The 22,700-nt window shown below is 41.4% G+C and overlaps 1 protein-coding gene across 1 annotated transcript in view; it reads left to right on the top strand.

Annotated features, from left to right (window-relative positions):
* Positions 1-949: 949 nt before the first annotated feature.
* gtpbp8 (GTP binding protein 8) overlaps positions 950-22,700 on the top strand; it is a 29,209-nt gene continuing 7,458 nt past the window's right edge. Inside the window, exons 1-5 of the mRNA XM_075478934.1 lie at positions 950-1,078; positions 1,530-1,718; positions 1,818-1,971; positions 19,764-19,862; positions 22,004-22,134. Of these exons, the coding sequence (XP_075335049.1) occupies positions 1,555-1,718; positions 1,818-1,971; positions 19,764-19,862; positions 22,004-22,134 (548 nt within the window). The 5' untranslated portion in view covers positions 950-1,078; positions 1,530-1,554. The remainder of the gene's footprint in view (positions 1,079-1,529; positions 1,719-1,817; positions 1,972-19,763; positions 19,863-22,003; positions 22,135-22,700) is intronic.

Genomic DNA, 22,700 nt, shown 5'->3' with positions numbered 1-22,700 from the left:
AACCCAGATGGAGCAGCAGGAGGACTGGCACAAGGTGGTAAAGGCAAATATCCAATGTATTAGTCTGAGTGCTGCTTTCAGCAGTCTACACTGCCACCATGTGGGGAGAGAAGAGTGTGGGAGAGCCTTACAGACAGCAGAAGCAAGAGCCCCACATTTCCACTGAAAACTGTTTGTCAAACCATGAGTCAGCCCTGGGTAAATATCAGAGCTTCTTCAAAAGAAAGTAAAATAGGGAAAAATAACTCTTTGGAAGAAACTAAGAACAAGGTGTGTTCATGGACCCAACCACCATTTCAGCATGACGGTGGAGGTCCATTTTCTTCTGGGAGACTCAGTGTAAAAGAATGCAGAGAGGGGAGAGAGGCCCAGAGTCATCTTATCACTGCCACCTCCTATAGCTTAATTTATTAAGACATTTCTTTGGCGTGCTCTGCTTATACGTCAGTATTATAATCTTCAATAATCCCCTCAGAGAGGGTGATGGAGGACATATGTGACAGCAGGAGCAGTACCGTTCCCAAAGGATGGAGGAGTTCCAGGGAGCAGGAATACAGGAATGTTTCTGTGTGTTTCTCCAGCCATACATTACAGTGAGAAATGCAGCTGAATCGAAAAGAGGATTCATGCTCATAGATAAGGCTCCAATGACCTGTGATGTGAGAAGGGGTGTTACCATACCCCCTCCCCCGAGTTTTGGCCTCCATAGTTATTTCATTGTCTGATTCTCTCACACTGAGTCTTAGAAAATATACTATTATCATCTTCATGATAAGTTATGAACATGGGCACATCTTTTAGTTTAGATTAAAAAACAAACAAACAATCTATCTATCTATATACATATATGTATATATCTATATACATATTTATATATTTCTATCGATCATGAAAACATGCGGAACCTGTAGCAACGTCGCGTTGTTTCACTCCGTTTTCTTTTACTGCTGCACCCAAAATGGAGGATCGAAGAGCCAGTTTGTGAAGTAGGACTCAAAGTTAGGTCAGATGGCGACACATTTTGGGCATACTTCGCCTGGTTCTGTTACAATAAGAGCACGAAGAAAGAAGAATTGAGGTAAGTTATTTCAGTAACTCATATATGAACACGCAAGCCGTCACTGTTATCATAGTGTTTGTGTCACGCTAATGTTTTGCTAGCATGCTAGCCCAGTAGGTTCACTTGACCCTAATGCCACCTACCCACACATGCACATATGTTACCAGATGTTGTATGATGAGGTGAAACACTGAATTTAACAGTTTAGCTTTTCTTTTCATATTTGAATTGTCCTCGTGTCTTTTTGTAGAAACACCACATATCATACATGTTTCCCTTTTAAAGTAATCCACACTTAATCTTTTACAAGGTATTTGGTTAATTGTATTTGTTGTGCTTTATGAACAATGGTGAGCACATCTTATTTAGCCATAATAAAATGCTGATTGTTCACTATAATTGAGTCAGTTTGACAGCAGGGCTGCAGGTTAACACTTCATCACACTGTACACTCTTCCTTTATTCGCAGGTTGGTCTGACATCAGCAGGAGAGGATGTTTTGCAAGCTGTGTTTGAGGCTTCAGCCTGGGACAGTTCATGCTGTGGCCCAACAGAGCATTCACAAACTGGCCTCTCTTCAAAAGGCCACCACACTTCCTCCCAAGAAGATGCAAAGCTTGCTTTACCCATTCAGTGAGGTGGAGCCATACCTGGACAGGTACTGTGCTTTATGTCTGTAACATAAAGAGGATGGCTGAATACAGAGTGTATAACGCATACTCCCAGCTGGATTAACCAAATGGAACTACTTTTCCAGGTCTGTGGACATGACAGAGTTTCAGCTCTTCCATCCCAGTTTGGAGGACATGCTGGAGGCAGAGAAGCTCTTTTGCTCTTCAGTTTCTCATAAGATTGATTACTACTCCTCTGCAGAGAGGATGGACCATGCACCTGCTCTGAAACAGCCAGAGGTCAGTCAAGCTGCTAACAAATGTGTCATGTTCAAATGGTAAAATCTTTCTATCTAAAGTATGGACATGTCAGTAAATATTCTATGTGTGTTGGTGAGAGTTTGTCTCATCTGCTCACGTCTACGCTGATTTCTGGAACTCCAAGCATCTCTCACCGCCACCACCGCTTTCACAAAGACTGTAGAGCAGAGAGGCAAAAAGCACTGCCGGCCCGCAGAACCTGAAGGCACATTGTAGCGCAACACACTGCAATGACCCTTTAAACTGTCCACGACAACCAAAGAAGACGAAAGGCCCACCTGCTGCTAGGACTGGGCGATTAATCGAGTTTTACGATTTCTCGAGATGTTTTATGAAATCGAGAAAGATTTTGACATATCGAATTTCTCGAGTTAATGCTGTAGAACCTAAATGAACAAGATTTCGCCACTCTGATTTTCCTTCTGTGCTGTGGAGCTGTCCGCTCCCAGTGTTTCCCACACATAGACTAATTCGTGGCGGTGCGCCACAGATTCAACACCGGCTGCCACATATGGCGTTTCGTTATTATTATTTTTTTAACGCTATTTAAAAAAAATACTCGTATTCGTTAAGCTGCATTTCCTTTCCCTGCTCTGCCTCCATCTCTCTCTGTCCCTCGCGTCTCTCTCGCATAGCCTATTCACACACACAGCCCCTCCCCTCCGTGCTTCCCTGGAAGCTTGCTAGCTTCAGCGTCGCGTTAGATTAGCTCTATAGCTCTGGCTCAACCGAAAGACGGCTGGAGAAATTCACGAAAGGTTGGTATCACGTGCACCTTTATAAAATCACACGTTAAAAAGTCCTATAAAAATATTTTATATTTTGAATACAATGTTGTCCCGTCCCGTCCCGTCCCATAGCAAACAAGCGATTACGCCTTCTTTATAAAGTTAACTAGTCGCAAGTTTGCCGTTAAAAAAAAAAAAAAAAAAAAAAAAAAAATGTAGTTGGGTTGTTGAGGTCAAAACACTAGCAGCTGTGAATCAAATAAAGTAGTTTTTTAACACTCTTACACTGAATGTTTGCTGCTTCAATCCACCACACATTGCCTTCACATCTGTGGGAAACACTGCGCTCCACTATATAACTGTCTACCCTCAGATTTTATGTTTATAATTACAATAAGGCAATATATTTCTTCCTTGGTTTGATAATGTTAAAAATGGTGCACAAGCACTTTGTTACTAGTACCTACCTCTAGGCACTTGGCTGCCTACCTGTTTGCACTTCAATAAAAAAAAACTTTGCTGAATTTGGTGTGATTTTTTTTTTTTTAATTTTTTTATTATTATTATTTTTTCCTGCATAGATATCGAGATATATATCGTATATCGAGATACAGCAAACACTAATCGAGATTATTGTTTTTCTCAAAATCGCCCAGCCCTACCTGCTGCGTCTCATTACTTCTCATTACTTCACTTCACCATGAAGTAACTCATACTGCAAATATGTCAGCTAGTATGTACACCTGTATAACTTCAGCTGTTCCAACCCAGCTCAGTCAGAGAAAATAATCTGTATGGAACCAGTTCAAGAAAGAGTTATTTTATATTAATGTGAATAAAAATGAAAATGTGCAACAAAGATAAACTGAAAATCATCAGCATCTATAGGTGTTAAAACAAAAAATCAAATTATCTCTTTAAACAATCATACATGAAGTTAACACCCCTGTTCCAAGTGAATCTGAGAGAATAGTCTGATCTGTGGGAGTGAAACAAAAGCCTTGGCCACCTTTTTTTTTTTTTTTTAGAAGTTTAAACAAGTGCCTCAATACAGAAAACTCACAGACAAAAAGCACTTTCACCAGTAAAGTGTTCACGTTCCAAAGTAGCGTAATAGGGCTACAATTAATCCGTACGTACAGACCACACATAGTGGCCCTCATTTATCAAGCCATCGTAGAAAGCATCGTAGATATGAGCGGAGAACTCGTCGTACGCAGAGGCTCAAGTGAGATTTACAGAACATGCGTACCACACCAATCCCATCGTAAGACCGAGCGGCTGTTGATAAATCCGGCGGCTGAAATCCATCGTAATGATCCTAACCACGCCTTCTACAAAAGGGGGCTGAGAGGCCGCACCTCTAGAATTTGCGACATGGATAGACGAAAGGCGGCAAAGAAACGCTGTCAACAGCGTTGGCGATGTAAATCGCAGACCGGACGAGTTATGTATTTTACCGTACTGTGATGGTCAATAAAATGTGATAAACTCCAGATTAAATTAAATCTAAAATTGAGCGATGTTTTACTTTTTCTCCAGTAAGATCAGGAAGAAGTGGTCCGATATGAAATTGGCCAAAAAAGAAGGTCGCAGCTCTCCGACGCTCTCTTTCTTTTTTCCTTGAATAACAGAATGCTTACCAAAAGTCAGAATCGCTGAATAAGTTCCTCTCTCCTCCTGAGCGCTCTTGGCTGTGCAGGCTGGTGGTAGGGATCTCTGGGTGCGGGGTCCTCTGGATGTACATCTGGAAATGGCACTCCATTTTTTTGGGCAATGTTATGGAGATCCCCGCATGCAATAATAATATTGCATACCTTTTCGGGCGTATAGGGTTCCCCCCGCAGCCGAGAGACAGATCCAGCTTTAGGAGCCCTGTACACCTCTCCACAGTGGCACGCGTGCGCGAATGCGCAGTGTTAAAGCGCCTCCTGTTCGGTGTGAGGGTGCGCGGTTGAATAATGAGCCATCACTCTTCCAATTACGGAGTTGTACTTGTTTAATTTATTTAATTTGCGTTTATGTATATATTTATGTTGAAGTCAAATAAAACATGGGCCTTCTTTGAAGTGATAAGTCTGTAATTTTAACCTAGGGATTTGTTGCGACTCCTGAGCACGCACTAGTGACGCTGCAGTGTTGCAGTCACCGCAAGTCAAAATGTAAAAGTGCGTACACGGCCTCAGACCTGTCGTGGCGATTTCATCTTTCCTGCGTTCACGATGGATTTGATAAATGCCAACCTTTGCGCAGAAAAGAACGTACACACGACCTACGCACGTTTTTCGTCTTACGCAAGTTTGATAAATGAGGGCCACTGAGTCTATAAAAATATCACATGCTGGTTTACAGCCTTTCAAATGTAAGCAGTGTGGCTAAATTCATCTAATTCACATGAAGACCGTATGGGAGGAAAAAAAACAGCCTCCAAGCTGCTCGCTGAAAACACAGCTGCCCAGATCGCAGACCGGCTGCAGGTTTAAGGCAGCAGGTGCTGGGGTACCGGTCCAGTCAGGCATGCTGGTTGGAACCATGAGGAGCGAGGGCCAACACTGCTCCTGGATGAGGACTTACTAAGTTACATACAGAAACTCGACTATCAGGACTCGAATGCATGACAGGAATGTTCAAACTGTAGATTTATTCAAGCCTGGGTGTTACACTGCAGATCAGTCAGTTAGGCTGAGGAATCTGAATAACAAGAATTAGGCAGAATCCAAAAACACGAAAAAGATTCAAAAACATGACAGACTTGGGACAAACATGACAAAGGATCTCCATTTGCTGGATTGGTTGTCACAGTGAATTAAGACAAACTAACACGGGAGGCTGGGAGCACACACAATAAAGACCAGTGATTGGAATGATTGGAACAGACCAAGGGAGCAGAAGAGGGAGGCAAACACTAACAAACGTACACCAGAATGAACTGTTGCACAGACTTATCAGTCCCATATACAGAGGAGGGCAACCGAGTGATGTTGGCTTTAAGTCATTTTTAGTTAACATCCTGACTCCAAAATGTTTTCCTGTGTTTAGACGGCTTAGAAACAAGCGTTTTGATTTAAACTGACAGCGAATTAACCATTTTTTACTTTTATGCTTTTACAGTTGTGTTACTTTGTTTGCTTTTTGCTTGTAACTATCTGTTGTTTCACGTACATATTGAATAACATTTTGCTAAATCTAAATACAGTTCTCATTAGAAATTTGTAAATTCCCATAAATTTTAAATTTCCTGGGTTTAATGTAAGATAATGCATGAAGATTTGATACCCAACAAGGAAGAAGACAGGAAGGAGGACCACTGTTGTCAGCTTTCCTGAACTAAGATATCAGCTTCTGACTCAAAGCTACAGTAACCTCTTAGATTCTGACTCAAAGCTACAGTTACCTCTTACCTTCTGACTCAAAGCTACAGTAACCTCTTAGATTCTGACTCAAAGCTACAGTAACCTCTTAGCTTCTGACTCAAAGCTACAGTAACCTCTTAGCTTCTGACTCAAAGCTACAGTCACATCGTAGCTTCTGACTCAAAGCTACAGTAACCTCTTAGCTTCAGACTCAAAGCTACAGTAACATCTTAGCATCTGACGCAAAGCTACAGTAACCTCTTAGATTCTAACTCAAAGCTACAGTAACCTCTTAGCTTCTGACTCAAAGCTACAGTCACATCGTAGCTTCTGACTCAAAGCTACAGTAACCTCTTAGCTTCAGACTCAAAGCTACAGTAACATCTTAGCATCTGACGCAAAGCTACAGTAACCTCTTAGCTTCTGACTCAAAGCTACAGTAACCTCTTTGCTTCTGACTCAAAGCTACAGTAACCTCTTAGCTTCTGACCCAAAGCTACAGTAGCCTCTTAGCTTCTGACTAGAAACTACAGTAACCTCTTAGCTTTAGACTCAAAGCTACAGTAACATCTTAGCTTCTGACTCAAAGTTACAGTAACCTCTTAGCATCTGACTCAAAGCTACAGTAGCCTCTTAGCTTCTGACTAGAAACTACAGTAACCTCTTAGCTTCTGACTCAAAGCTACAGTTACCTCTTAGCATCTGACCCAAAGCTACAGTAACCTCTTAGCATCTGACTCAAAGCTACAGTAACCTCTTAGCTTCTGACTCAAAGCTACAGTAACATATTAGCTGCTGACTCAAAGCTACAGTAACCTCTTAGTAAGCAGGGCTCTCAAGTCTCACGCAATGAGCGTGAGACACACGCATTTCAACAAGTTCACACGCTCACACGCCACACATGCCATTTCTCACGCTGAGAAATGATCAACTTCGTCGCACAGAAATTCTAATGGCCTATACTATAAACGAGTCAATGGCAGGTTACTGTGCGCTCGCACAGCTCAGAACTATAGCTCTGGTACAGCTGTCTTGATTTAGCAACCCATCGGAAAATCACAAAATAGAATTTCTCAGCCAATCAGAAAACAGAATTTCTTGTTGCCGGGTGAGGTCTGAAATAGCTTTCAGCTGCAAGCACGCGTCCCATGAATGCACAGCGGACATAGCCTATTATGCTCTGAATGCGTGCAGAAGTTGTAGACGAGCTGGAGGTTGAAGAGAACCGTCAGGATCATCAGCAGGTCATATCTTCATTTATTTGAATATTTTATTAGTTACTATAGTTTTCCTACTCCTTGTAAAAGACCAATACCTGCCGATTAAAGTGTTCGTTGGAGTAGTAGGTCTAAATATTCAGCACACACCCTTTGACATGAGCAACTTAATGAAAAATGAAAAATATGTAGGAGTGTAATTAGGCTTCCGTGGTTAATTTTTTTCAAAGGTGAGCAGATTCCCAAGGCTATCTACAATTGCCAAACTGGTATTAGTTCTGCCACACTGAAATGCTGATGCAGAGAGAGTTTTTTCCATGGTGGGGCTCAATAAAACCAAGACCAGGAACACGTTGGCTCTGAATGGAACTCTGTCATCCATCATGACCGTGAAAATGGCTGACATTGAGCCACAGTGCTTTAAATGGGAGTCCCCAATATCAGTCATCAAGCATCAAAATCTGCCACAAACACTTACAACAACACTCATAAACAAACACACACAGAGAGAGGGACTGCTCAAGGGGCCCATTTGGGGTTATGTTTGTTTTTCTTAATTTCATTTGTCTGTTTTTTTGTTTGTTAAGACTTTGCATACCTAAAACAATTTATTTTAAAATATAGCAGAATTTAGTGTAAAAGTGAAGATTTGTGATTTTGGTATAAATAAAACAATATCTTTGTTCTTTAAGTAGCTAGTTTATGGCGATGGGATACTGCAAGGGACCCCCCTCCCCCCAAAAAAACTAAAGAAACCCCCCGCGCACACGACCCGGCCCCTGCCCCACCCGAATCTCACTCCAAGCAAACTTGAAAACTTGAGAGCCCTGCTCTTAGCTTCTGACTCAAAGCTACAGTAACATCTTAGCTTCTGACTCAAAGCTACAGTAACCCTGTTAGCTTCTGACTCAAAGCTACAGTAATCTCTTAGCTTCAGACTCAAAGCTACAGTAACCTCTTAGCTTCAGACTCAAAGCTACAGTTACCTCTTAGCATCTGACTCAAAGCTACAGTAACATCTTAGCTTCTGACTCAAAGCTACAGTTACCTCTTAGCTTCTGACTCAAAGCTACAGTAACCTCTTAGCTTCTGACTCAAAGCTACTGTAACAGCTTCTGACTCAAAGCTACAGTTACCTCTTAGCTTCTGACTCAAAGCTACTGTAACAGCTTCTGACTCAAAGCTACAGTAACATATTAGCTTCAGACTCAAAGCTACATTAACATCTGAGCTTCTGACTCAAAGCTACATTAACATCTAAGCTTCTGACTCAAAGCTACAGTAATCTCTTAGCTTCTGACTCAAAGCTAAAGTAACCTCTTAGCTTCTGACAGCTACAGTAACCTCTTAGCTTCTGACTCAAAGCTACAGTAACATCCTAGCTTCTGACTCAAAGCTACAGTAACCTCTTAGCTTCTGACTCAAAGCTACTGGAACAGCTTCTGACTCAAAGCTACAGTAACCTCTTAGCATCTGACTCAAAGCTACAGTAACCTCTTAGCTTCTGACTCAAAGCTACAGTAACATATTAGCTGCTGACTCAAAGCTACAGTAACCTCTTAGCTTCTGACTCAAAGCTACAGTAACCTCTTAGCATCTGACTCAAAGCTACAGTAACCTCTTAGATTCTGACTCAAAGCTACAGTAACATATTAGCTGCTGACTCAAAGCTACAGTAACCTCTTAGCTTCTGACCCAAAGCTACAGTAACCTCTTGGCATCTGACTCAAAGCTACAATAACCTCTTAGCTTCTGACTCAAAGCTACAGTAACATATTAGCTGCTGACTCAAAGCTACAGTAACATCTTAGCTTCTGACTCAAAGCTACAGTAACCTCTTAGCTTCTGACTCAAAGCTACAGTAACCTCTTAGCTTCTGACTCAAAGCTACAGTAACCTCTTAGCTTCTGACTCAAGGCTACAGTAACAGCTTCTGACTTAAAGCTACAGTAACAGCTTCTGACTCAAAGCTACAGTAACATCTTTGCTTCTGACTCAAGGCGACAGTAACATCTTAGCTTCTGACTCAAAGCTACAGTAACAGCTTCTGACTCAAAGCTACAGTAACCTCTTAGCTTCTGATTCAAAGCTACAGTAACCTCTTAGCTTCTGACTCAAAGCTACAGTAACATCTTAGCTTCTGACTCAAAGCTACAGTAACATCTTAGCTTCTGACTCAAAGCTACAGTTACCTCTTAGCTTCTGACTCAAAGCTACAGTAACCTCTTAGCTTCTGACTCAAAGCTACTGTAACAGCTTCTGACTCAAAGCTACAGTTACCTCTTAGCTTCTGACTCAAAGCTACTGTAACAGCTTCTGACTCAAAGCTACAGTAACATATTAGCTTCAGACTCAAAGCTACATTAACAACTGAGCTTCTGACTCAAAGCTACATTAACATCTAAGCTTCTGACTCAAAGCTACAGTAATCTCTTAGCTTCTGACTCAAAGCTAAAGTAACCTCTTAGCTTCTGACAGCTACAGTAACCTCTTAGCTTCTGACTCAAAGCTACAGTAACATCCTAGCTTCTGACTCAAAGCTACAGTAACCTCTTAGCTTCTGACTCAAAGCTACTGGAACAGCTTCTGACTCAAAGCTACAGTAACCTCTTAGCATCTGACTCAAAGCTACAGTAACCTCTTAGCTTCTGACTCAAAGCTACAGTAACATATTAGCTGCTGACTCAAAGCTACAGTAACCTCTTAGCTTCTGACTCAAAGCTACAGTAACCTCTTAGCATCTGACTCAAAGCTACAGTAACCTCTTAGATTCTGACTCAAAGCTACAGTAACATATTAGCTGCTGACTCAAAGCTACAGTAACCTCTTAGCTTCTGACCCAAAGCTACAGTAACCTCTTGGCATCTGACTCAAAGCTACAATAACCTCTTAGCTTCTGACTCAAAGCTACAGTAACATATTAGCTGCTGACTCAAAGCTACAGTAACATCTTAGCTTCTGACTCAAAGCTACAGTAACCTCTTAGCTTCTGACTCAAAGCTACAGTAACCTCTTAGCTTCTGACTCAAGGCTACAGTAACAGCTTCTGACTTAAAGCTACAGTAACAGCTTCTGACTCAAAGCTACAGTAACATCTTTGCTTCTGACTCAAGGCGACAGTAACATCTTAGCTTCTGACTCAAAGCTACAGTAACAGCTTCTGACTCAAAGCTACAGTAACCTCTTAGCTTCTGATTCAAAGCTACAGTAACCTCTTAGCTTCTGACTCAAAGCTACAGTAACATCTTAGCTTCTGACTCAAAGCTACAGTAACATCTTAGCTTCTGACAGTTACAGTAACCTCTTAGCTTCTGACTCAAAGCTACAGTAACATCCTAGCTTCTGACTCAAAGCTACAGTAACCTCTTAGCTTCTGACAGCTACAGTAACCTCTTAGCTTCTGACTCAAAGCTACAGTAACATCCTAGCTTCTGACTCAAAGCTACAGTAACCTCTTAGCTTCTGACTCAAAGCTACTGGAACAGCTTCTGACTCAAAGCTACAGTAACCTCTTAGCTTCTGACTCAAAGCTACTGTAACAGCTTCTGACTCAAAGCTACAGTAACCTCTTAGCATCTGACTCAAAGCTACAGTAACATATTAGCTGCTGACTCAAAGCTACAGTAACCTCTTAGCTTCTGACTCAAAGCTACAGTAACCTCTTAGCATCTGACTCAAAGCTACAGTAACCTCTTAGCTTCTGACTCAAAGCTACAGTAACATATTAGCTGCTGACTCAAAGCTACAGTAACCTCTTAGCTTCTGACCCAAAGCTACAGTAACCTCTTAGCATCTGACTCAAAGCTACAGTAACCTCTTAGCTTCTGACTCAAAGCTACAGTAACATCCTAGCTTCTGACTCAAAGCTACAGTAACCTCTTAGCTTCTGACAGCTACAGTAACCTCTTAGCTTCTGACTCAAAGCTACAGTAACATCCTAGCTTCTGACTCAAAGCTACAGTAACCTCTTAGCTTCTGACTCAATGCTACAGTAACATCATAGCTTCTGACTCAAAGCTACAGTAACCTCTTAGCTTCCGACTCAAAGCTACAGTTACCTCTTAGCATCTGAATCAAAGCTACAGTTACCTCTTAGCTTCTGACTCAAAACTACAGTAACATCTTAGCTTCTGACTCAAAGCTACACTAACCTCTTAGCTTCTGATTCAAAGCTACAGTAACCTCTTAGCTTCTGATTCAATGCTACAGTAACCTCTTAGCTTCTGACTCAAAGCTACAGTAACCTCTTAGCTTCCGACTCAAAGCTACAGTTACATCTTAGCATCTGACTCAAAGCTACAGTAACCTCTATGCTTCTGACTCAAAGCTACAGTTACCTCTTAGCTTCTGACTCAAAGCTACTGTAACAGCTTCTGACTCAAAGCTACAGTTACCTCTTAGCTTCTGACTCAAAGCTACAGTTACCTCTTAGCTTCTGACTCAAAGCTACAGTAACATATTAGCTTCAGACTCAAAGCTACATTAACATCTGAGCTTCTGACTCAAAGCTACAGTAATCTCTTAGCTTCTGACAGCTACATTAACGTCTTAGCTTCTGACTCAAGGCTACAGTAACAGCTTCTGACTTAAAGCTACAGTAACAGCTTCTGACTCAAAGCTACAGTAACATCTTTGCTTCTGACTCAAGGCTACAGTAACATCTTAGCTTCTGACTCAAAGCTACTGTAACAGCTTCTGACTCAAAGCTACAGTAACATCTTAGCTTCTGACTCAAAGCTACAGTAACCTCTTAGCTTCTGACTCAAAGCTACTGGAACAGCTTCTGACTCAAAGCTACAGTAACCTCTTAGCTTCTGACTCAAAGCTACTGTAACAGCTTCTGACTCAAAGCTACAGTAACCTCTTAGCATCTGACTCAAAGCTACAGTAACCTCTTAGCTTCTGACTCAAAGCTACAGTTACCTCTTAGCTTCTGACTCAAAGCTACAGTAACATCTTAGCTTCTGACTCAAAGCTACAATAACCTCTTAGCTTCTGACTCAAAGCTACAGTAACATATTAGCTTCAGACTCCAACCTACATTAACATCTGAGCTTCTGACTCAAAGCTACAGTAATCTCTTAGCTTCTGACAGCTACAGTAAACTCTTAGCTTCCGACTCAAAGCTACAGTAACATCTTAGCTTCCGACTCAAAGCTAGAGTAACCTCTTAGCTTCTGACTCAAAGCTACAGTAACCTCTTAGCTTCTGACTCAAAGCTACAGTAACATCTTAGCTTCTGACTCAAAGCTACAGTAACATCTTACCTTCTGACTCAAAGCTACAGTAACCTCTTAGCTTCAGACTCAAAGCTACAGTAACCTCTTAGCTTCAGACTCAAAGCTACAGTAACCTCTTAGCTTCTGACTCAAAGCTACAGTAACCTCTTAGCTTCAGACTCAAAGCTACAGTAACCTCTTAGCTTCTGACTCAAAGCTACTGTAAAAGCTTCTGACTCAAAGCTACTGTAACAGCCTCTGACTCAAAGCTACAGTAACCTCTTAGCTTCAGACTCAAAGCTACAGTTACCTCTTAGCTTCTGACTCAAAGCTACTGTAACAGCTTCTGACTCAAAGCTACAGTAACCTCCTAGCTTCTGACTCAAAGCTACAGTTACCTCTTAGCTTCTGACTCAAAGCTACAGTAACCTCTTAGCTTCTTACTCAAAGCTACAGTTACCTCTTAGCTTCTGACTCAAAGCTACTGTAACAGCTTCTGACTCAAAGCTACAGTAACATCTTAGCTTCTGACTCAAAGCTACAGTAACCTCTTAGCTTCTGACTCTAAGCTACAGTAACCTCTTAGCTTCTGACTCAAAGCTACAGTAACCTCTTAGCTTCTGACTCAAGGCTACAGTAACCTCTTAGCTTCTGACTCAAAGCTACAGTAACAGCTTCTGACTTAAAGCTACAGTAACAGCTTCTGACTCAAAGCTACAGTAACATCTTTGCTTCTGACTCAAAGGTACAGTAACCTCTTAGCTTCTGACTCAAAGGTACAGTAACCTCTTAGCTTCTGACTCAAAGCTACAGTAACCTCTTAGCTTCTGACTCAAGGCTACAGTAACATCTTAGCTTCTGACTCAAAGCTACAGTAACCTCTTAGCTTCTGACTCAAAGCTACAGTAACCTCTTAGCTTCTGACTCAAGGCTACAGTAACAGCTTCTGACTCAAAGCTACAGTAATCTCTTAGCTTCTGACTCAAAGCTACAGTAACAGCTTCTGACTCAAAACTACAGTAACATCTTAGCTTCTGACTCAAAGCTACAGTAACATCTTAGCTTCTGACTCAAAGCTACAGTAACATCTTAGCTTCTGACTCAAAGCTACAGTTACCTCTTAGCATCTGACTCAAAGCTACAGTAACCTCTTAGCTTCTGACTCAAAGCTACAGTTACCTCTTAGCTTCTGACTCAAAGCTACAGTAACCTCTTAGCTTCTGACTCAAAGCTACAATAACCTCTTAGCTTCTGACTCAAAGCTACAGTAACCTCTTAGCTTCTGACTCAAAGCTACAGTAACATATTAGCTTCAGACTCCAACCTACATTAACATCTGAGCTTCTGACTCAAAGCTACAGTAATCTCTTAGCTTCTGACTCAAAGCTACAGTAACCTCTTAGCTTCTGACAGCTACAGTAAACTCTTAGCTTCTGACTCAAAGCTACAGTAACCTCTTAGCTTCTGACTCAAAGCTACAGTAACATCTTAGCTTCTGACTCAAAGCTAGAGTAACCTCTTAGCTTCTGACTCAAAGCTACAGTAACCTCTTAGCTTCTGACTCAAAGCTACAGTAACATCTTAGCTTCTGACTCAAAGCTACAGTAACATCTTAGCTTCTGACTCAAAGCTACAGTAACCTCTTAGCTTCAGACTCAAAGCTACAGTAACCTCTTAGCTTCTGACTCAAAGCTACAGTAACCTCTTAGCTTCAGACTCAAAGCTACAGTAACCTCTTAGCTTCTGACTCAAAGCTACTGTAAAAACTTCTGACTCAAAGCTACTGTAACAGCTTCTGACTCAAAGCTACAGTAACCTCTTAGCTTCTGACTCAAAGCTACAGTAACAGCTTCTGACTCAAAACTACAGTAACATCTTAGCTTCTGACTCAAAGCTACAGTAACATCTTAGCTTCTGACTCAAAGCTACAGTAACATCTTAGCTTCTGACTCAAAGCTACAGTTACCTCTTAGCATCTGACTCAAAGCTACAGTAACCTCTTAGCTTCTGACTCAAAGCTACAGTTACCTCTTAGCTTCTGACTCAAAGCTACAGTAACCTCTTAGCTTCTGACTCAAAGCTACAATAACCTCTTAGCTTCTGACTCAAAGCTACAGTAACCTCTTAGCTTCTGACTCAAAGCTACAGTAACATATTAGCTTCAGACTCCAACCTACATTAACATCTGAGCTTCTGACTCAAAGCTACAGTAATCTCTTAGCTTCTGACTCAAAGCTACAGTAACCTCTTAGCTTCTGACAGCTACAGTAAACTCTTAGCTTCTGACTCAAAGCTACAGTAACCTCTTAGCTTCCGACTCAAAGCTACAGTAACATCTTAGCTTCTGACTCAAAGCTAGAGTAACCTCTTAGCTTCTGACTCAAAGCTACAGTAACCTCTTAGCTTCTGACTCAAAGCTACAGTAACATCTTAGCTTCTGACTCAAAGCTACAGTAACATCTTAGCTTCTGACTCAAAGCTACAGTAACCTCTTAGCTTCAGACTCAAAGCTACAGTAACCTCTTAGCTTCTGACTCAAAGCTACAGTAACCTCTTAGCTTCAGACTCAAAGCTACAGTAACCTCTTAGCTTCTGACTCAAAGCTACTGTAAAAACTTCTGACTCAAAGCTACTGTAACAGCTTCTGACTCAAAGCTACAGTAACCTCTTAGCTTCTGACTCAAAGCTACAGTAACAGCTTCTGACTCAAAGCTACTGTAACAGCTTCTGACTCAAAGCTACTGTAACAGCTTCTGACTCAAAGCTACTGTAACCTCTTAGCTTCTGACTCAAAGCTACAGTAACCTCTTAGCTTCTGACTCAAGGCTACAGTAACATCTTAGCTTCTGACTCAAAGCTACAGTAACCTCTTAGCTTCTGACTCAAAGCTACAGTAACCTCTTAGCTTCTGACTCAAAGCTACAGTAACCTCTTAGCTTCTGACTCAAAGCTACAGTAACCTCTTAGCTTCTGACTCAAGGCTACAGTAACAGCTTCTGACTTAAAGCTACAGTAACAGCTTCTGACTCAAAGCTACAGTAACATCTTTGCTTTTGACTCAAGGCTACAGTAACATCTTAGCTTCTGACTCAAAGCTACAGTTACAGCTTCTGACTCAAAGCTACAGTAACCTCTTAGCTTCTGACTCAAAGCTACAGTAACCTCTTAGCTTCTGACTCAAAGCTACAGTAACCTCTTAGCTTCTGACTCAAAGCTACAGTTACAGCTTCTGACTCAAAGCTACAGGAACAGCTTCTGACTCAAAGCTACAGTAACATCTTAGTTTCTGACTCAAAGCTACAGTAACATCTTTGCTTTTGACTCAAGGCTACAGTAACATCTTAGCTTCTGACTCAAAGCTACAGTACCCTCTTAGCTTCCGACTCAAAGCTACAGTTACAGCTTCTGACTCAAAGCTACAGGAACAGCTTCTGACTCAAAGCTACAGTAACATCTTAGTTTCTGACTCAAAGCTACAGTAACCTCTTAGCTTCTGACTCAAAGCTACAGTAACCTCTTAGCTTCTGACTCAAAGCTACAGTAACCTCTTAGCTTCTGACTCAAAGCTACAGTAACCTCTTAGCTTTTGACTCAAGGCTACAGTAACATCTTAGCTTCCGACTCAAAGCTAGAGTAACCTCTTAGCTTCTGACTCAAAGCTACAGTAACCTCTTAGCTTCTGACTCAAAGCTACAGTAACCTCTTAGCTTCTGACTCAAAGCTACAGTAACCTCTTAGCTTCTGACTCAAAGCCACAGTAACCTCTTAGCTTCAGACTCAAAGCTACAGTAACCTCTTAGCTTCTGACTCAAAGCTACAGTAACCTCTTAGCTTCAGACTCAAAGCTACAGTAACCTCTTAGCTTCTGACTCAAAGCTACAGTAACCTCTTAGCTTCTGACTCAAAGCTACAGTAACCTCTTAGCTTCTGACTCAAAGCTACAGTAACCTCTTAGCTTCTGACTCAAAGCTACAGTAACCTCTTAGCTTCTGACTCAAAGCTACAGTAACCTCTTAGCTTCTGACTCAAAGCTACAGTAACCTCTTAGCTTCTGACTCAAAGCTACAGTAACCTCTTAGCTTCTGACTCAAAGCTACAGTAACATCTTAGCTTCTGACTCAAAGCTACAGTAACCTCTTAGCCACAGCCAGAGAGCACCGGCTGGTGTCAGCTGCAAACAGGTAGAATAAAACCACCCATCCACCAGAAAAAGGCTTTGTGTTGGGAAAGACAAAACAAACTCAGTTGAACTTTATTATAGAATATATTTTGAAATTGCCAACATGCATCGGATACATTAAAGTACAGCGTTTCACTTTTCACTGTAAAGTCCTACCAGGCAATGGGATTGTTTTTTATTCCTGTTCAAAATCTGAGATTCATTTAGTCCTGAAAAAGAAAAGGTATCCTCAGTTTGAGTGTTTTTTTCACTTGGTCATTAATGTTGACTGTCTCTGAGAGTACCCAGAAATCCAAAATGATTTCCGTTGGATAAAGACAATAATATCCATTTAAAGGATTTGAATCTAAGTGCAGAGATGCACATAAGCACAACAGTTGGAGGTTATTTGCATACAGTATGCACAGGCTCATACATATCTACTGTCACTGGGTGACCAGACTCTGTGGCATGTTGACTACTGGCTCCTTTCATTGTAACTGAAAAATGCTGAGCGTGTTTTCATGTCTTTAGAAAAAAAAGTGTGTTACATTTTCGCTGTAGCTGTGTAACTCTGGATTTCAGACTTCAGGTTTTCTGTTTGGCTCATGTTTGATCTTCCTTTTGTGTCCTGTCTGGTTTTATTTCCTCAGTTTGTTTCCTTGTTCCCAGTTAACCTGTATGCCTAGATTCAGTTAGCTAATTAACTCATCACACAAAATCTGGGCTCTTGGACTAATGCGGTTGTGATTAAAATCCCACCTGCTCATCTGTGTTCAACTTGACTTCTCCTTTTCCTCCTGAGTAGCAGAAAGGGGAAAACAAAAACCTCTTCTTCACCAGCCTGTCGATTCACTGTTTTCATTTAACTCAAAAAAATCAACTGAATAGCCGAAAAACAAGAACTATAAGACAGGCGTACCCTGGTTCTGATCCGTCTGCCGATACTAAGCGGGCTGTTCATGAGGACACAGCCCCCCTCTGCACATTACTGTTTTTATTTTTAGGTTCTAGAACAAACAGGTTAGCTAACAGATGAACAGTGTAGCCCTTTTCACATATGAGTTCAGCCTTAATGGTTAAAAAAGACCTGCTCGCTAACGCAGCGCTGTTTGGTTGTTATTACGTACCAAACAGAGGCGGATCAGCACTGCATTAATGCACACACGGTGAGAAAATGTATAGCTCCAGCATTAGCTGCACTTTACCATCCAAACGTTTCACTCATCAGTGCAGAGGAAAAGTTGCATGTTTTTGGTCCTTTACTGCACACAAGCTGTCTCCAAAAAAAGAAAAGCTAGACCAATATTTCTTCTTGTTTTGGCTCTTTTCTTTGGAATTTCATATATTTCTTCATGGAGGTCTGTGGTGGTGAAGTTAATGCTCATTTGCCAGGAGCTTCCACCATTGTTGTAATTCTCATGCTTCTCCAAGCAACAGCGGCTGCTTCCTCTTCTTCTGTTAGCTTTAGGGCAGACCACACAGCCCCGTCCAGACCAGTGCTACAGAGTGCTGTTCTATTAGAGTGCAGTCTGTCTCCAAAGGCTCTGAGCTACATCAGCTGCAGAGCTGTTTGTCACATGTTGTCAAAGGTTTTGCTTTTTGCAGCTATGTTGACATGTCAAAGCATTTTTGTTTTCTTCAAAGAGAAAGACGTCGTGTGCGTTGATTGAAGCATTGTTGACATGTGTAATGACGTCCCACACAGGAGGTGAGAATCAATAGAATATGTTGAATGTTAGCTCACAGCTTTGTGGTGTTGAACATACTTCAGTCAATAACTGGATTAGCTTTCTTTGCATGTACGTATCCTCTGAACCAGCTGTGGCTCAGCCCATCTGCATATGTAAACGGGAGATGATCATACACTCATTTAGATTTTTCCACTGATACTTGGTCATGGTTCCACCTTTACACACATACAGTTTACATTATGAAATTTGCTTTTCTTTTAGCACAAACGTTGCAGTAAAAATGAAGAAAACAGTTATAGGTACAACATAACGATGCAAGTTTTTACTGTCCAGTCCAGAAGAAAAGCTGCGTGTTCTTCATTAGCTTCATTTACTGCCCAGAAGCAGCGTTTCCTGTTGTTTTGCTGTTTTCTGTTCAACACAGTCTCTGTGGGAGGGAGTGGCCTCCGCTACTGTTGGCATTACATTTTACTTTTCACTTCTCGGCTTTATTTTCCATTTGCTGCAACTTTGTTAATTTACCACTACATCTTCTTATTTTTCCTCTCGATCTCCATCTTCTTCCACTTCTTCCTGTTGTGTTGGCTCCAGTGCAGACTGGACTGTATGCTTCCTTTAAATCTTCTTCTCAGTTCTCACACTGCAGTGAGGTCTGATGATGCCCTTCTCTAAACTCTCATATATGTTTCTGGGTGTTTGTGTAAAAGTAATAAGTGGAGGTCCAGCAGCTAATGAGCATACAATGATTAAACTGAGCCAGTAAGATGTTGCAAGCTTTCCAACTGGCTTCCTCAGCAGGCCCACAAACAGAAAACCTAAGAGAAGAAGATGGTTTGAGTCGGGATGTTAAATGAGAAGCAGGTCCGTCTTTGCTCTAAAATATTGACCCAGCCTGTAAAAAATGTAGCATAATATCTCTTTACCCTCTTGCAGCCTCATGCATAAGTGAGCCGGAGTTGACACTTGATAATAAATGAGCAGATTTATAACCTCACAGACAGCAGTGTTCAGCAGAGGGCTCAGAATGGAACACTGTGTTGACAGGGCGGCGGGCTCTCTTTGGCATGCCGACTTAGTTACCACTCTGCTTCTGTCAGGCGATGATGTATTCACAGTTCGCTGGAAGCAAGAGCCTCCATCCATCTGTCTTGTGTTGGAGAGATAGATGAGTCTGAGCTGTGTCCTGTGGGACTCGGCGGCCGTTGAGGCAACACGACAGCAGCCGGGGCAGGTAGCTCTGTTAAGATGTTGAATGGGTTGGGAGGATGTGCAAAAGCCGAAAGTATCAGCAAATTACAAGTGCAGGTTCAATTGATGCACAGCTCTGAAAACACAGCACAGCAGAATACTGGAACTCACTGTCAATGTCTGGGGGTGATTTTGCTTTCTTTGTTTTTCCAGGTGTGTTTCATTGGCAGAAGCAATGTGGGCAAGTCGTCCCTCATCAAAGCTCTATTTTCTCTGACTCCTGAGGTAGAAGTCCGAGTCTCCAAAACTCCAGTAAGTAGTCCGATCAGTGCGTGGATATCTTTTCGGCCTGGAGCTTTGCATTCTGCCTGCCTCTACACACATGGATTTCTTTTGTGTGTCCGTGTGTGTGCGTGCTCAGCATAGAGAAGTTCAAGGCTTGAAATCTTTGGTTGCTAATGCACTGCATTTTAGTGCATGTGTTGGAAAACAGTGATAAGAATGTTTAAGTGCTGCTCATCTGTCACAAACAATGTTAGGCTGGTAGGAACCGGACAAGAAGGAGGACACAACACGCTGTTTTAACCTCATGTGGAAAACATGTTACCATGGTTACTGAATGATGCTATAATTAGAAATATTAATGTAAAAGTCTGTCTTGTCTGCTTTGAGTTCACATATCCAACCTACAAAACTGCGTGTGACTAGTGCTGCTGTGAAAACTATATAGACCTTTGAAAAACGCCTTTTATTTCTCTTTGATCTTTGTTGCCTGAACATGTCAACCCTCTAAGAGCTGAGGTGCCCTCTAAGCATGGGCGCTGTAGGATGTTCCACGTTAAACTGCAACAACCTAAGATTTGTGTCACGGCTGATTGAGGCTTAAAAATGGTGTTTTTTCTAAAGTCATCTATGATGGATTATTACAAGAAGGGTCGCTCTATTTTTTTCAGAAATATTTTTATTGAATTTTTCATATCAACAGCAATGTGCGGGCACACCTAACATAAAGAGTAGAAGTAATAATAAATAAATAAAATAAAGTAAAAACAAAACAAAACAAACACCTTGGGTATACAGACAGTAAAATAAAAATGAAACAAACCCCTTGGGTACGCAGGTGGTAAAATAAAATAAACCACACAAACCCCCTTGGGTATGTAGAAAGTAAATTAAAAATAAAAACACCTTGGGTATTTAGAAAGTAAAATAAAAGAAAACAAATCAAACACCTTGGGTATATAGATGGTAATAATGCCAAGGTCATACAGAGTAATTTTTTTTCTTTTTTTAAAAGGACCCAAACAAAGCAATTTAAATAGAATAGTCATGTGAGAAACAAAAAACAAAAAACTGAGCACTGACTAAAGACAAAACAAACAATAAAACAAACATACAAAAGAAAAAAAAATGTGACACACAAACACGGGAAAGCACAAAGAGGAGGGGAAGGGATTTTTTGGGGGGTGGGGGTCCAGTTGCATATTTCAATGAGCGTCCTCAGTCGGGGTATATTTATAGTTTGTCAGCTGGTTAATCACTCTAGGGTCATTCTATTTCTATCGAAAAATCTGATGTTTTAAGGTGTTAACTTTAAAACATGAACTGCTCTATGAGTAAATGACTTTAAGCTACAGAAATAAAGCTGAATTTCATTTCTAATGTATTTTTATTGTATTGTGTCTGGTATCCATGGTAGCCGTGTTGCTCACCAACCCACAATGAATGTGCTACTCCAAGCAAGAATATACTAGTTGTGTTTTAACTATGATTTATTCTGTAATGCAGATGGGAAGCACAGACCAACGAGGGATTAAGGGTCAATAAAACATTTTGGTGATTAACCCCAGACCAACTAATTTTTCTTCATTATCTTTGGTATCAAAAAGGAAACTGGAAATGGGTTTTGCCCTGATGGACTGGCGACCCGTCCAGGGTTACCCCGCCTCTCGCCCAATGACAGCTGGGATAGGCTCCAGCCCCCCATGAGCCTGAGAGGCATTAAGTGGGTAGAGAAAATGGATGGATGGGTTTTACGCTCTGACATTGGTCTCGGAGTGGCAGGAGGCAGGAGTTCAGCTTTTACCATAAAACATTTGTATATGTATTCAAAGGTTTTTCAATGAGGGAAGTGAATAGATATTCTGTAGCAGGTTACTGGAATATTAAGATGGAAAGGGGGGTTGTAGATAAACGAGCCAGCATTCTACAGCATGTGTAGCAGCAGACTCCTGATGTAGGTTTGGTTTAAGCCCCCTCTAAAATATTTCTGTTTAAAGTCCTTCAGAACGTCCAGTTCTCACACAGCATCTTTGTTCTGATCATCAAGGTGAACAAAACAAATGCACAGACACTAAATGTGTGTCTGTGTGCAGCAAGCCAACATATGTGAGACGTCTTTTTCATTTTTTATTATTTATTTAACACGTTTTAACATCTGTTCCCCACCTCAGGGTCACACAAAGAAGATGAACTTCTTCAGAGTGGGCAAAGCTTTCAGCATGGTGGACATGCCAGGCTACGGACACAGAGCACCCAGAGACTTTGTGGACATGGTGGAGCCTTACCTCTACACCAGGAAAAAGTAAGTCCTTCTTTTTAGCTGATGGTAGCTGCCAGTGGAAGACAGTATTTCAGAGCCTCATTTCTGCATCAGGGTCTGCGGGGAGAACAGGGCCTTGAGGCTGCTCGAACCACATTGTTGAGGATCAGAATGTCTCTGTCTACTCTAGACGATGATGACCAAGATGTAGCAGCAATCTATGAAACAGTGGCGCCCGACAGAGATTGGGCTGAGGCCGCATACGCACAGAATGATTTCAGGAAGTAGAAAAGGATCTCACAAACTAAGGTTATTGGGAGTCTCTGTACATGCTGCCATGTGCATGGCTCTACGTTGTTCTGATCAATAAATTCCCCATCAGAGGCTGACCAAGACGAGTCCGACGGCTCTTTTCTCCACAACAAGTCACACAAAACAAAATGAAAAGCCCTCACACACACGTGACTTAAGTCTGACGGGTCAAAGTAACCTTCCCCGGGAAATGAATCATAAAATGAAGGAGCGTGACAGATGTCACTTTATGATGATGGGCTGTTCAGAGGTCAAATTCATTCAAAGGTTTATGATTCTGTGAGGACGACAGGTGA

This window comes from Odontesthes bonariensis, chromosome 12, assembly GCF_027942865.1.
Source record: "Odontesthes bonariensis isolate fOdoBon6 chromosome 12, fOdoBon6.hap1, whole genome shotgun sequence".
Taxonomy (NCBI): domain Eukaryota; kingdom Metazoa; phylum Chordata; class Actinopteri; order Atheriniformes; family Atherinopsidae; genus Odontesthes; species Odontesthes bonariensis.
This window is presented reverse-complemented; position numbering and strand designations above follow the sequence as displayed.